Source organism: Eriocheir sinensis, chromosome 9 (assembly GCF_024679095.1).
Source record: "Eriocheir sinensis breed Jianghai 21 chromosome 9, ASM2467909v1, whole genome shotgun sequence".
Classification (NCBI taxonomy): domain Eukaryota; kingdom Metazoa; phylum Arthropoda; class Malacostraca; order Decapoda; family Varunidae; genus Eriocheir; species Eriocheir sinensis.
In genome coordinates this window covers 20,106,940-20,121,887 of record NC_066517.1, presented here as the reverse complement: position 1 = coordinate 20,121,887, position 14,948 = coordinate 20,106,940, and the positions used below count along the sequence as shown (strand labels likewise).

Genomic DNA, 14,948 nt, shown 5'->3' with positions numbered 1-14,948 from the left:
TTTATACCTTTAAACACTTCTTTCTCATAAAACTTTATAAAGATCAACTACAAGTGGCCCTGTTTTCAGACAACATGTCATTCAATATACTAAATACAATAACCTAATCTGTGAAGCACCATCATCAATTCTTCAACGGGTAGACTAACAGAAGCACCAAATGTGTGTGATCACAAGTAGCGCTCACTTATGTGGGATTATATTACACAATCAAGGCAATAAGAATACTGCAAACTGCAATAAGAATACTGCAAACAAATAAAAACCAAGTAACCACAGCAATGAAATACTACTCATCTACAACACGACAGCCACAGAGAGAATGAGACCATGTGAGCAAGACCTATGGAACAGGTTCCTTCACTTATAAAAATCCTGCAACATAATACTCAGCAGGTTGTTATAAAAATAATCAGCTAATGAACTAATTCTGTATGAGTGTTGTGTCATTATATTTATTGACCCACATAACTGTATAGCTTATCCCAATCAAGTAAGACATTTTTTTGTGTTCCTTATTCATAGTCTCAAGATGCACAGCCTACATCAATATTAGCTTATATATCCTACATCTAAATGAACTCTGAACACTGTTTGTTATGGCATGCTGCTCGACCCAACATTCTTTCATCACTTCATGTAAGAGGCTTGTGAATACTCTGTCCATTATTATTTACTTACCTTGTTGATGTATTCACCAAGAAGCCAATCCTCAGATGTGTTTTTACTTTATCACATTCTCCTTTACTTAACCTTTCTTTGAACCCATGTTCAAATCCCATCCCTACAGAGTTTATAATAGAGCCTGAAATGTAATTTCCACATCCTTGGAAAGTTACACTGACTTCAAAGTTTACCATGCCATTCTCTAAAAATAAAGGGAAAACATTAATTTGCTTCCAAATTCTCCAGAAACTGCCTTGGATACCCTTCATTTACCTTAGTCTGTGAGTGAGAGCAAGATATTCATAACCACTACTTCCGCCAGAAATTTGGGTTCTGCTGTAACCTACGACTGAAATTCTCGTACCACTTGGAGAGCACAGAGAGGGGGAGGTACTGGTCCGAAGGGTTGGGGGTGATCTGTGCCGGGCTCTGAGCGAAGCTGGAGGCATAGTTGTACAAGTTTTCACACATGGCCTGACTGAACTCTACATAGGAGTTGAGAGTGGAAGGTTCAGTGGATGGATTAGCAACCTGCCCCTGGATCTGGGACAAGGGCTCCACCTGAAACAAATGGAAGTCACATGTTCACATCTTCACATGATTGGTAGTGTCATTTGTAGTGCAGTGTATGTGAGTACCTTTATGATCTACAGTGCCAGACCATATATCAAACATGACCATGACCACTTTTCTGGTCTTTTGGTGCCTCACCCTGCTCTCATCACGCCCATTCCACAACTACACCGTATTTCAGCATTTCTACTATATGCATGCTCTCTCTCTCTCTCTCTCTCTCTCTCTCTCTCTCTCTCTCTCTCTCTCTCTCTCTCTCTCTCTCTCTCTAACTCTCTCTCTCTCTCTCTCTCTCTCTCTCTCTCTCTCTCTCTCTCTCTCTCTCTCTCTCTCTCTCTCTCTCTCTCTCTCTCTCTCTCTCTCTCTCATCTTGTATTTAACTAAATATTCAGGCATGAAGACTTAAGAGATGTAAGTGAGACATTAACAAGAGGAAATCTGTTTTGCCTTATGTCTGCTCTCCTCACTTCGCTGAGACTCACCGAAAGCCCAATTTGGGCATTGTGGGACATCTTCTGCTCCCCAAAGGTGAAGCCAGCCTGAAGGTTGGCTCCATTGGTCTGCTTGAGGCCAGAGATCTTGAAAATGGCTGATGGCTTCTCATTGGTGATGTTCCCAAGAAGGTGCCATGTTGGGGGCTTGTTGGGGTCTGGCCAGCTGAAGTACACTGCAGGGAGCACAGACAACACCTTCATCACCATCATCTTGGCTGCCCTATGTTGTACACCATCTGATTTAGCAATGTTCTTCACATGGTGGAGACCAAAACTGTACCACATATTCTAAGTGAAGTCTGACTACAATCGCATAGTGGTAGTATTACATCATTATTCTTGAATGAGAACTTTCTATAAATGAAGCCCAACATTTTGTTTTCTTTATTTGCTGACTCAACACATTGCTGGGAGACTGAGGTCTACCATAATTCTGATGTCAAAATCCTTAACATTGTACAGTGTACATTATGAGTTTTACACCACACATTTTATAAATGAACACTCTCTTCTTTGTTTCAACTTGAAGCATTTGGCCCTTATCTATATCAAATGGCATCTCCTTTATCAGACCAAGCTGATATAATATTCTTGGAGGTTCTGTCTGTTTTAGTCTCGTGCTAAATAGATAATCTCAAATAAATCTGCGCTAAATCAATATTCTACTTTACTAAGTGGAACAGTAAATACAAATCAGCAAATGCCCAACACACAGCCTTCATCACCTTCCAATATCAATACTAATTAACACCACACACAAGAAGGTGGGAGGAAACACACCTGAGCCCCCAAGGCCGTCGGGGAAGGGCTGTGTGCCTGTGAGGAACACGACGACGTGGTTGATGTTATCAGCCTCGGGGATCACTGTGACAAACTGCGTCTCTCCACACTGCTGGAAGTTGGTCTGTACCTGTCAGAAAAAAGGGACACTCGCATACTTTGATTTTAGGATGAGGGAAACATACCAAATGCTATAAAATTAAAAGCTCCCCCACCCAAAACCCCCAATTTCCCACGGGTCCCCCAAGATCGTTAGGGGAAGGGGATTAGGCCTTTTCTTTACTTTTAAGTACTTGCACCTTAAACTGCTCCCCCCAAAAGATAAAATGACACCTCTGAACCTTTGATGGTAGGTTTAATAATAGTAAAATCTGAGTTTATGTATATTTTATGACTGGATTTAAGTTCAACTATATTTCACCTTTCTACTGTTTCTTTCAGTGGAAACAAGTGGGAAAATAGAAATGAAATATCGTGCAAATTTTAATTTATTTAAAGTTAATAATTATTTTAATATGTTACATTCATCAGAATTAGCTTGCATCTCAAAAAAATGAAACACTAGCATAATTATCTTTTATGGTAAAGTAACGCCCGACAGGAATAGTCATAAGTAGATGAATGCACATTAAGATGTATCACAATCAATTTTTTTTGTCGACACCATAATAAATAAATACCAAACATTGTCTTTATGATGCTGGCCATAGTTTTCAGTAACACCAAAACAGATAACAAGATCTACATACAAGTTGTCCAAACATCTACTGGCAGCTACACATTGCAATATTTCAGTTTCACTGTGAATGAGATGGAAACAATGGGATAAACAAGAAGAGAATACAACAGAAGATCAAGGAGGGAGACCTGGAAAGTCAACATGTCAGGTCTAAAGGAGGTGTCACACGAGGACTAGGACAATAATGATGAGGACAATAACAATGACAATAAAGAGGACAACAACAATGAATATAATAAACGACAGACTTAACAGTGACAATAACATTGAGGACAATAATATTCATGACAATAATAATGAGGAAAATAATAACCATGATACTAATAATGAGGAAAATAATAACCATGTCAATAATAATGAGGAAAATAATAACCATGACACTAATAATGAGGGAAATAATAACCATAACAATAACAGAAAATAATAACCAAGACAACAATAAAGAGGACAATAATAACCATGACAATAATAAAGAGGAAAGCAATAACCATGACAATAATAAAGAGGACAATAGTAAAAATAATGGTAAATATGGAGATTCGCTACGCGCCTCCAATATTGACCCCACGAGAATAATGACCTTACCAAGGTCTCACATACTGTTGTACTTCTCTAGCTTTACCGGCGCATCATACATGTGGGGGGGTCCAGGGGGAGGCAATCCCTCCCATTAGAGGTTAGGTTAGGTAAAGTTCAGTTGGAGTATTTGAAATATGCTCCTCCACCCAAAAACCCCGATTTCCCATGGGTCCCCCAAGATCGTTAGGGGAAGGGGATTAGGCCTTTTTCTTTACTTTTAAGTACTTGCATCTTCATATTATGGTTGAGGGACATGTATTTCATCCCTTAATTATAGTATGGAGGCATGGAGTCAATCTCCACAATTACCATAATAATAACAAGACATCAGAAGCTGCTGTTAAAAAAAAGGGTTAAGATTCGTTTTAGGTCCGTGCCAGTATCTCATTACCTACCGTATGAAACATCAGTATCTCTTCATATATATCTTTTCTACAAACCTTCAACAGTCATGGAAACGCTTTGAAAATCCAATTCAAGGACTTTTTTTTTACTCTTGAAAATAGGGAATAATGTTTACAAAAGCGCGTTGCCTCCTCTGGCGATGGCCGCGGCGACGCTGCACCCGGTGTTGCGAGAAATACCTCCTCGCTGAAATAAGTCATATATACATGTGGGGGGGTCAAGGGGGGAGCGTAGCCTCCCCTGGTTAGAATGGGGGGTCGAGGGGGGCGCAGCCCCCCCATTAGTAGGTCGTAAAGTTTGGTTGGAGTAGTTTAAATATGCTCCCCAACCCTAAACCCTCTGTGAGCTATTTTACAGCTGCGGCGGCAGCAGCGTCACCACGGCCGCCGCCAGAGAAGGCGACGCGCTTTCGTAAACATTATCCTCTATTTTCAAGAGTAAAAAAAAAAGTCCTTGAATTGGATTTTCAAAGCGTTTCCATGACTGTTGAAGGTTTGTAGAAAAGATGTATTAAGAGATAGTGATGTTTCATAAAGTAGATTATGAGATACTGGCACGGACCTAAAACGAATCTTTACCAAAAAAAGTTATGTCTACAACTCAGCCTCTTCATCTCTGCCCCTGGAAGTGACAAGCATGGACAACAGCCTCACTGAACTCCCTCACCCACTGCCACCCGGAGACTTCCACACCTGATCACTGGCAGACAACATTAAAGAGGGATTGGTTTGCCATCAGTCACTGAGCGCCCTTCCCGAGTGTTGTAACTGCCCCAGCAACAGCAACTTTCCAAGCACGGCATAACACGCATTGGATTAACTTGATTGTACTGGCTGGCATGTCTTGAGAGGTGGAGGGCAATGTAGGAAGTTACCTAGTTCTCCATTATGTTCACAGGTAAGCATTCACGGGGGAGTCCCCCGCCACAGCCACCCAGGGCAGGGGGCCCAGGCGAACACAGGTGACAACGCCCCCACACGAATCACCTTGTTTAGCCCCCGCGGTAAAGGTAAAGGGTAATGAAGGGGACCCAACCACCAGCCTCCCCGACACTGTTACCTCTGGCCAGGTGAGCACAGGTGAACACGCCCCCCGACAAGTTACCTGGCCCCCCGCGGCAAGCTAAAGGGTAACGAAGGGGGGTGAATTACCAGCCTCCCTGACACTATTATCCCGAACAGGTTGGCCATGTCGGCTGCCTCCCTCACTCCCTCACGGCGTGGCGGGCGGCAGGAGTAGCGTCATGGGAGCCGTCCTTCGCTCCTACGCCGCCGCTGCGTCAACACAACACTGACGCCTCGGCCGCCCAGGGTTGCCATAGAAAAATATTGTCCGTTGGACTCATCCTAAAACATGCTAGATCAGTGCCCGAAACCGCTAGTATTTAAGTACCACAATAATTTTGCCCTCCAATAATGCATATATAGGCATTTTCACTAGAATATACACTTTTTTTCATTGGAACAGACTAATTATCCAGCAAAATTTACATTACGTCATACATATTACAATTAAAATCATCAAGTGTGTGCTGCGCTCTCAACGCTCCTTTTCTTTTTTCAGTAAGCCAATCTTTCAAGTCTGCCAGGATCATTGAGCCACTAGCTCTTTTCCAAACTTTCGAATGCATTGTGGAGGCATAAAGAATAGTTTCACTAAATGACGAAAATTAAATAAATCAAAATGATGACCATAATCCACGACATAATCAGCGGAGGGCGGCAAACTGAAATATATGTATACGTACTGAGCAGGATCAAGGCGACTGGCATTGCAAGGGTTAATACGCGTGATCGACGCTTCTTATACAAGTCAAGACCGTCTTGCAAGACAAAGATAGAAGGGGCGAGGGAAGAAATGTTTTGCCAGCAAAATCATGAACCTTGGAATCTTCAAATCTGGCAGGGAAATTGCTAGAATGGCCAGACCGCGCAGCGGTGCCAGATTATCGCCCTTTGTACATTGATCGTAATTTTCGGTATCTCAGCCCAAGTATACCTATAAAAACGGGTTCTGTACCGTTTTAACACGAGCGTTAATATTGGATATCGTTATCACTGTGGTTACGACAGTTTTGGGCCTTTAACTGATAAAAGCAATGCTCTGAATGTGTCAATCTTCTGACAACGCTGCCGGCTCCTTCGGCGCCTACCGCTGGAAATGCCCAAAACTCCTACGAAAACTTTTAGCACTTGTCTCCTACCATTGTGTCTTTTTTTCTATAGTTTCATGGTGCTACCTCCACATATGTCTCACTATATTTGTATAATCACAATATGTACTGCCCGGGGGTTGGGATGGCATGTTCTTCCCTTCTCCTTTGATGTTTACTTGCAACAATAAACGAAAGTCTATATATAGACTTTGCAATAACCCGTCAATCAATCATATGTGCGTGTGTGTGTGGGCCGAAGTGTTTGAGAATCCTTAACGGGCCGGATTCCCCCATGCGGATCCTCGGGAACACAACAAGGCGTGGGGGGCCAGGCGTGAATTTTAGCAACACAGTCCAGTTACCTCCCTGCACGTCCTTGTCATACTCTCCCTGGCACGGCAGTAGGCGGCACTTGGCACTCGAGGTAATAGGAATGCCCTCACCGTCCTGCATGCATATCATTTACTCCTAATTCTTACGCAAAGGCAGTTTTGTAATCGGCTAACCTACGCAGAGCCACTCTCTCTCATTACTGTTTTCCTCCCTCCACCTCCTTTCTCCCTTCCAAAAATATTATTAACCTCCCTCCTTTTTGTTTTCCTTTATGCTCTCTCTCTCTCTTGATATGCAGAACAAGCTTCCTTTACCTGAGTTCCCACAGGTCCCCCAAGATCAGTGAGAATCAGGGGATAGGCATAACTTGAAAAGAGACATAACTCAAAAAGTAGACATTTGCGACAGAAATGAGGTACAAAATCGTGCAATGGACCGTATTGGCTATAACAGGCAGCGCCACAGGTGGCCACTCGGTGAACTGTCAAAGCAGTACTTTCCATAGAACTCAAGTTATGTACTGGAGTGCGTCTAAGGCTGCCTCCAGGATACAAGGCCTTGGTGCCGCCACCGCTCCTAGCCAATGACTGCTCACACTTTACTCCTACCTGATTTCCTGACTCTACCCTTTGACATGGAGAAAAACTGAAATCGGGTAGGAGTGAAGTGTGTGCAATCATCGGGTAGGGGCGACGGCGGCATCATGGCCATTTGTCCCTGAGACAGCCTCAGACGCACTCTAGTCTATAACTTGAACTCTATGGAAAAATCAGCTTGGAGTTGAGTGGCCACATGTGGCGCTGCCTGTATAGCCAATACGGTCCATTCACTACGTCTTTCACCAGAAAACATTACCCAAGTGAGAAAATCGTTGGTTGGGTAAAACTGTAGATTGTCCAAAAGAAATGTCAGATTTTTCAGGGGAGGATATGCCAAATTATTCTTACAGGTGGGCAGCACTCATGAAAATACACAGCCTCAATGGATAACTAATTTAGCTGTGATTAGTTACTCTCCTTGAATTGGTTGCAAGAGATATTTTGGTTTGATTACTTTGAATATAGCTCATAACTTCCAAACTTGTTATTTCCAAAGATAATGAAGACCAGATTTGTTCGGAAGAAGATAATCATCATAAACTCTCTGGCCTTCACTCTATCTTCCACTCCTTTCCATCTTAGACTCCTTTCTGTCTTTCATTCTTTTTCTGTCTTCCACTCCTTTCTGTCCTCCAATCCTCCTCCTGTTCTTCCACTCCCACTATCTGTCTACCACTTCCTCCCAGATTTGTTCAGAAGACACACAACTTGACATGGAAAAATACTCATAATAACCTCTCTCCCCTGCACCCTCCCAGTCTCCAACACTCAATGGCCGAGGGGTTGCGGCGGCAGGTGCTGAGTCTGTACCGCCAAATCCTGCGTGCGGGGCGGCACTGGGGGGCATGTGACCCCGCCCACACCCAGGAGGAGAGGGCTTACATCCTGGAGGAGGCACGGCAGCTGTTCAGAGCCAACCAGCACCTCCAGGACCCCAGTGAGATCAAGGAGCACCTGGTGGAGGGGGAGTCGCGCCTTGAAATTGGTAAGCTTTTAGGGTCAGAAAGGTTAGGATTAGGTTTTGGTTGGGGAGGTCACCTTGGAAACAGTCTCCCCTGATGTCCATTTTCACTCTTTTTGTGTCTGCTTTTCTTCTCTCCTTCCTATAAAAATTATACAATATTGTTATCACTTCCTTATTTCTTTTCCAAGTAAAAGTTCTTTTATCCAGTTTTCTTGTTATAGTCTCTGTGTGTCTGGCTCTCTCTTCTTTTTTTTCTATAAAAATGGTAGCTATAATATTTTTTTGTTTCCTACTTTTTCCATCTATCCCTTTTTTTATGGTATTTTCCCTCTCCTATAAAGGTATATAATAATGTTTTCACTCCTTTGTTTCTTTCACAAATAACAATCCCTCCAGTTTACTTGGTATGGTTTCTGAAAAATATCACTTTCATTTGTTTTGTCAAGGTAAAATGAACATACAATATAATGTGTTTATATTCTAATTTATCTTTACAGGCAATGCAGAGTTTTATACCAATGTCTTGTGGCTTACCAAGGAAAATATGAAATTTCATGTAAATATGTAGTACTATAGGACCTAAAACATAGGACCTAAAACATATTGCCTGTGAAAAATTTCCTGTGGATGCCCTTGTATTGGTGATTATAGGGTTTGGGTGAAAATGTCCTAAATATTTGCCAGCCATTATCACATACCATATAAAAAGGCACAAAAAGAAAACAAAAACAATTGACAAGATCCAATGAGACAGTGATAAGCACCAAGGCCACACTCAACTTGGCATATAATCACAACTTTACCTCACATACCATAATAATTATAATCTTGGCCTCTAAGTCTGGTGTTCCGTCTCTCACCAGCCTTGCACTACGGAACACCCTACCCCCGCCCTGTCAACATGCCGCCTCTCACCATCACCAAGGCCTGGGGCAAGACCAACCTCAGCCGACAGCGACACTCACGGCCGGTCTACGTTAAATCCCTCGACACCAAACCAAGCTAGTCCACACTGATTATTTTATTTTGTTGTTATTAGTGTTATTCTTATGCCTCTAGTGGTGGGAAATATGTAATAGAGGTGTTTACTTAATGCTCTTAGCTCTGTAAATACGTATGAAAGTATTTGAACCTTGTAGGAAGATTCAGGCCTAGGGTTCTTGATAGTGCTTATAATATATGGAAAAAAAGGTGAACAGGACTGCTGATTGTGGACAAGTTGCTGATACTGATAGGGATGATGAAAAAGAAGAAAGAAAGGCCATATAATTGTTTACAGATGATGATGGAGTGATAATAAATAATGATGAAAAGGAAGAAAAGGTTTAGGTGTATAGGTGTATGTATGTATGTATGTATGTATAGGTGATGATGAAGGGAGAAATGGTAATGCATCCAGATAATAGTAATGGAGAAGATGAACACCACTTACTAATGACCACAAGATAATGACAAATTCAGAAGTGGTAAGTTATAATGTACAGAATGTAAAGAATTTTTCTAATGCATGAAAATCTTGTTCATGCTGACGAGCAAAAAGCTGCACTACCATAACGGCAAATAAAAGTGTATAGATTTTTATTTATCTATTTTTCACTTTTAACCTCTTTTTTTTGTGAAGTGGTTTTGCTTGGTATACAGTCAACGTCCATCAGTCACCAAATCCCAATGGTACAAATTCATGAAAACAAAACAAAATTGAATTTGGAAAAAAGACTTCAAATTTTTAAGTCAGAAAAATATAATAAGAAAATTAAAGCTGTCTAAAGTGTGCAAGATTGTATTAAGATGGACTTTTCCGAATGCATTATCAGAAAAAAAGTCAGATATTTGCCTACCATAAGCATTTATCAAAGGAAGGACGCAAAGAGCAAAGAAAAACAATCAGCTATCCAAATTAACGTTCAAGAATGCTAAACTATTATCTAATTTTTTTCCTTCCTTATATTCCAATCATTTCTCTTGTTCCTCTCTCCCTGCCTTCTGTAAATCAATGGTGCCGAGATGAAGTGAGGTAATAAATAGGTAAATAAATAGATAAATAGCTTGGCACTAAACTCATTCTTTTCTTGCATTTCATTTCCTCTTCCTCTTTCGCTGGAAAATCAAAGGTATGGAAAAGAAGTTCAGCAATTAATAAAAAAGATAAATATGTAGACCAGTAGGAACTAAACTTATTCTTTCTCGTCTCATATTTAATTTCTTCCTTTTCTTGACCTTCCCTCCTTCACTATGGAAATCAATGGCACTGAGATGGAATACAGAAATAAATAAGAGAATTAAAAATAGATACATATGTAGATGCTAAATACATTCCTTTGTCTCCTTTCTTATTATTCCCTTCTTCTCCTTTCCTATTCTTTCTCCTTTATTATTTCTCACATATCTAATTTCCTTTGCTTTTTAACTCATCTCCTTCAGTATGGAAATGAAAGGTATACCGAAATAAAGTGCAGCTATAAATAAGAATAAATTAACAGGTAAATAAATAACTACATCTTTTTAAACAGGTGAGCAAATTAACCCAGGTGAGTGGATGTATGGCATGGCTCACCTGGGAGGCACCACCACCTGTGAGAGTGGTTGGCGCCATCCCTGCACCACCCACAGCTTCTGCCTCTCCCTCACCTCATTCAGTATGTCGTGTTCCGTGCGGGCAACATCCACACACTTCTGAATGTCACCTCGCACCGTTACTTTCCCCACCACCTCTTCCCACTCCATACCCTTTCTCGCCTTCAATGGACTGTCCTTCTCAACCACACACATCTCTGTTAGTCTTCTGTTGGCTTCCTGTATGGCTGCTAGCTCCTTCTCCATTCTTGAATGCCCAAATGCCTCTACTTTTACATCAAACATATGTAGGAAAAACTTGTAGATTTGTACGTCAGGGTAACTTAGCTGCAGTAGCCTTTCCCGAGCTTCCTTGGAGAGTTTGGTGGTTTTGGATTTACTGCTCCGGAAGTTGATGCTCAAGTAGGCCACATCGTCTGCCGTCCAGCACATTAAGTCCTTGAGAAGCACCAGGGACTCATCGTAGCGCTCAGCCACCATCACCAGATTGAAGGTGGTGTTGAGTGTCTCCAGGATGTGACTCATACGCTCCGCTGTCATGTCCTCTGCAGTGCTGTAGCCGAAGTCGAAGAACATTTGGTGGATGCCGTAGACCTTTGCCAGCCGCCAACGAGCCACTTTCTCATAACTCTGGTGTGTGAATTTCTCCAGAGACATCTTGTAGAACTAACAGAGGAGAGAAAAGGATGAGAAGGGAGAAGTTTATGGAAAGTTAAGATGTTAATGTAGTACAGAAGCATAATTTTCTAGCCATGTTTCCTTATTTCTTGATGAGATTTGATGGTGATGAGTGTGATAATGATGATGATAGTGGGGATGAGGAGGGGCAGGTTTACAGTAAGTTAGAAAAATATTAATGTATCACAGTATCACTATTTTGTAAAGATGTATGCCAAAAATGTGAAGGTGATGAGGGTGATAATGATGACAGTATTGTTTTGACTGTGATAATGAGGCTGTAGATGATATTCTTTTGTGTGTTTTCTCTCTCTCTCTCTCTCTCTCTCTCTCTCTCTCTCTCTCTCTCTCTCTCTCACACACACACACACCTTTTCCATCTTAAAGTACTCCCAGAGCGATTCAAACTGGGCTACGGGTTCCCTCACAATAGTCACCCACACCGCCTCCTGCCTCATCACCTGCAGAGGAAAGTAAATAAAGACAAATAAATTAAGAAAGACTGACTGGTTCTATTTGATATAGTACTGCGATGAATGCCAAACTCTCAAGCAGCCTTCAAGAAAACATCAACACCTATAAAACTGTGGCATATCTTTGGAATCTGACTCCTTTACCACCTTCCCCACCACCACCACCACCACCACTGTTAGCATATACCACCAACTACACCAATTTTTCTTAACTGGCATTTATGCTTTTTTTGTCGTTTTTTCCCCTTGAGATGCTTCCTTTACTGTAAAAAAAAATGCTATCAGTACCACCACCACCACCACTTCTATCCCCACCACCACCACTACTGTTAGCATATACCACCACCACCACTTTTATCCCCACCACCACCACCACCACCACCACCACCACTTCTATCACCACCACCACCAGTCCTCACCATCGCCAGGGAGTCGGCGTTCAGCCTCGTGTGCACCACCATCATGTTGTACTTTTTGTCAGGTGTCCTTAGGGCACGGGGCAGCATCCAGGGCCTGAAGGGCATCGGGGAGCCCAGGTAGTTCCCGGTGAGGGGCAGGGCTTGGCTCAGGCCGTTCTCCTTCCCATACCTGGAAAGTGCCATACACCAGAGTCATGTCGGTATACAGGTAGTTTGAGTGAGGGAACACTTACCTGTGTGAGTTTACGGAGTACACACAATATTTTTTTCTTAAGGAGTAACTTTTTTGAGCGAGGGGAAAATAGTAATAGTAGTAATAGTAATAGTAGTAGTAGTAGTAGTTATAATAATAATAATAATAATAATAATAATAATAATAATAATAATAATAATAATAATAATAATAATACAGTATAATAATACAGTAAACCCTCTGGTATCCGGGTTAATAAAGCCACGGGGGCACCCGGATATGGGAAAAACCCGGAAATGGTGTAAGTTAAGTCTACGGACCCGAAAACCTATCTTTCGCCTACCACATTTAATAAAAATGATAAATACACATATATTTCTATATACATATATACACCACCGCTCGAGCTTCCCCGTTGTTTGGGGCCGGAGCGTGCTGCATCCACCAGAGCGACTAATCGTTTGCCAACCTCTCAGACAGGGGCCAGCAAACTTGGGTGGGCTTAGTCTGTGTTGCACGCACCGACCTACTACGGCAGCCTAAACACGCCGTTGAACTGTATCCTAGTTCGAGCCGACCCTCCCGCGGGCTAAGACCAAGGCCTACGAGAGGCCTTTCTAAGACTCGGCATCGCTCACTTCCACCTAGCAATCCTCATTCTCAGGTCGATGTTGATGTTGACACCTTTGTCTTGCCCCCACAACTCTCTCTCTTTCATGAGAAGCCTCATGGCATTAGCTGAGACTCCTTGTGGCGGCGCACGTTCTTACCGTGTTTGCCAATGCGATCAGCCTTCAATGCAGCGACTCCTCTCTCTCTAGGTGATGGTAACTCCACTCTCCGTGCGACAATGCATCCCGAAGGTGACGCCGCACGCAATGTCGTCGGTTAGAACCCTAGGGCCGCTTTCACAGTCACATTGTTTGTTTTGATCGTTACCAATGGCTGTTATCGCCGCTATAGTATTTCCACGTAAAACTGGCCGATGGGGTAGTGGCGGCTGCGGGGTTAGCCTAGCCCTGCACCTTACCACACATTCTTAACAGCTCTCCCTTCATCTGCAGCCGCCACTACCTCATAGGCCAGTTTCACGTGGAAAATTATAGCGTCGATCGCCGCCATTGGTAACGATCAAAACAAACAAAGTGACTATGAAAGCGGCCCCTAGTCTTCACACTGACGCAGCTTCTATCGAGCGGTCGGTTGGAACGAAGCACTCCACTCTCGCAGGCGACGACGGGTGACGGTACGCTGGGGCTGGTGTCCGTGGTGCGTTCGTACCTCGACACGGCCTCATGCGGAAACCCACCCACCAGTCTGCTCACTTGTGCACGAAGAGGGTTGGGAGTGCACGCGGGCGACGTGGCCGGAAGAGTTTCGAGCCCACGCATCCGGCGTCTCCTACCTTACTGCCAAGCGAGTGTGCGGCACGCCTCCTCCTCCGCCTCCTGGTAGTGGTGGTGTTGTGCTCGTTCGCCGCCTGGCCCCAGCTAACGCCATAGCTACCTGGTTGATCCTGCCAGTAGTCATATGCTTGTCTCATAGATTAAGCCATGCATGTCTAAGTACAAGCCGATTTAAGGCGAAACCGCGAATGGCTCATTAAATCAGCTATGATTCATTGGATCTGTACCCACACTTACTTGGGTAACTGTGGTAATTCTAAAGATAATACATGCACCACGTCTCTGACTGCAAGGGGAGAACAGTTTTATTAAACAATGGCGGGCGGGGCGCTTGTTGTTGGTGTGGTACGCCGCCCGGGAAGAGCTTAGAGGCATCGCGCGGGCAATTTGAACGACAATTTTTTATTCTATTTTTTGGAAAAAATCTAATATTTTTGAAAACTCCCGGATACGGGCGATGTAGGAGACGGTGCACCCGGATAACTGAGGGTTTACTGTAATAATAATAACAGCAACAATAATAGTAATAACAAAACTTGTAATGATAATATTAATACAATAATAATAATAATAATAATAATAATAATAATAATAATAATAATAATAATAATAATAATAATAATGATATTAATAACAGTAATAGTATTACCTGAGGAAGATGCGCTGCGTGGTGGACGAGGCGCACTTGTGTGTCTTGAGGAAGAGCAGGTCGTGGCGGGGCTGACAGCACGCCTCGGGACCCGAAGACGCCTGACGGATCGACTGAGTGGTGGGTGCGACATGCGGGGAGGTTGGAGTGAAGGGTAACGGTAACCTGTATGGGAAGGGTTCAACAAAATGACAGAAACCAGGGCAATACCTAAGCGATTTAAGGTGGCAGTATATTGCTCCTGAACTTATTCTTTCGTTTAGCGAGGT

At 42.8% G+C, this 14,948-nt stretch overlaps 3 protein-coding genes across 4 annotated transcripts; 1 reads left to right on the top strand and 2 right to left on the bottom strand.

The window, feature by feature from the left end:
- Window positions 1-16: 16 nt before the first annotated feature.
- Window positions 17-5,556, bottom strand: LOC126996122 (protein OPI10 homolog). The gene is made up of 4 exons (XM_050856325.1): window positions 5,388-5,556; window positions 2,514-2,643; window positions 1,722-1,906; window positions 17-1,227 (listed from the first exon to the last, which is right to left on the bottom strand). Exons 1-4 carry the CDS (start codon window positions 5,424-5,426, stop codon window positions 976-978), a joined length of 606 nt encoding a protein of 201 aa, XP_050712282.1. The 5' UTR covers window positions 5,427-5,556; the 3' UTR covers window positions 17-975.
- A 1,093-nt stretch (window positions 5,557-6,649) lies between these two features.
- LOC126996124 (LYR motif-containing protein 1-like) lies at window positions 6,650-9,611 on the top strand. Its single transcript, XM_050856328.1, has 3 exons — window positions 6,650-6,815; window positions 8,082-8,308; window positions 9,151-9,611. The coding sequence occupies exons 2-3, from the start codon at window positions 8,095-8,097 to the stop codon at window positions 9,291-9,293; spliced, it is 357 nt and encodes a 118-aa protein (XP_050712285.1). The 5' UTR covers window positions 6,650-6,815; window positions 8,082-8,094; the 3' UTR covers window positions 9,294-9,611.
- Window positions 9,504-14,287, bottom strand: LOC126996121 (galactosylceramide sulfotransferase-like). 2 transcript variants are annotated; one of them, XM_050856323.1, is made up of 4 exons: window positions 14,030-14,287; window positions 12,432-12,600; window positions 11,911-12,000; window positions 9,504-11,527 (listed from the first exon to the last, which is right to left on the bottom strand). In XM_050856323.1, the coding sequence occupies exons 1-4, from the start codon at window positions 14,152-14,154 to the stop codon at window positions 10,838-10,840; spliced, it is 1,074 nt and encodes a 357-aa protein (XP_050712280.1). In that variant the 5' UTR covers window positions 14,155-14,287; the 3' UTR covers window positions 9,504-10,837. The 2 variants fall into 2 exon arrangements, with proteins under 2 accessions (XP_050712280.1, XP_050712281.1); XM_050856324.1 differs by lacking the exon at window positions 14,030-14,287 and adding an exon at window positions 13,395-13,935.
- Between the last annotated feature and the right edge of the window lie 661 nt (window positions 14,288-14,948).

Excerpts from the sequence above, each read along its gene's own strand:
- LOC126996122 (XM_050856325.1), bottom strand. The coding sequence starts at position 5,426 with ATGGCCAACCTGTTCGGGATAATAGTGTCAGGGAGGCTG. Across the intron at positions 2,644-5,387 it reads TAATAGTGTCAGGGAGGCTG|GTACAGACCAACTTCCAGCA; the intron begins GTAATTCACCCC and ends TTTTTCTGACAG. Across the intron at positions 1,907-2,513 it reads CGACGGCCTTGGGGGCTCAG|TGTACTTCAGCTGGCCAGAC; the intron begins GTGTGTTTCCTC and ends TGCTCCCTGCAG.
- LOC126996121 (XM_050856323.1), bottom strand. The coding sequence starts at position 14,154 with ATGACTACTGGCAGGATCAACCAGGTAGCTATGGCGTTAGCTGGGGCC. Across the intron at positions 12,601-14,029 it reads CACACTCGCTTGGCAGTAAG|GTATGGGAAGGAGAACGGCC; the intron begins GTAGGAGACGCC and ends GGCACTTTCCAG. Across the intron at positions 11,528-11,910 it reads AGTACTTTAAGATGGAAAAG|TTCTACAAGATGTCTCTGGA; the intron begins GTGTGTGTGTGT and ends CTCCTCTGTTAG.
- LOC126996124 (XM_050856328.1), top strand. The coding sequence starts at position 8,095 with ATGGCCGAGGGGTTGCGGCGGCAGGTGCTGAGTCTGTACCGCCAAATC. Across the intron at positions 8,309-9,150 it reads GGAGTCGCGCCTTGAAATTG|CCTTGCACTACGGAACACCC; the intron begins GTAAGCTTTTAG and ends GTCTCTCACCAG.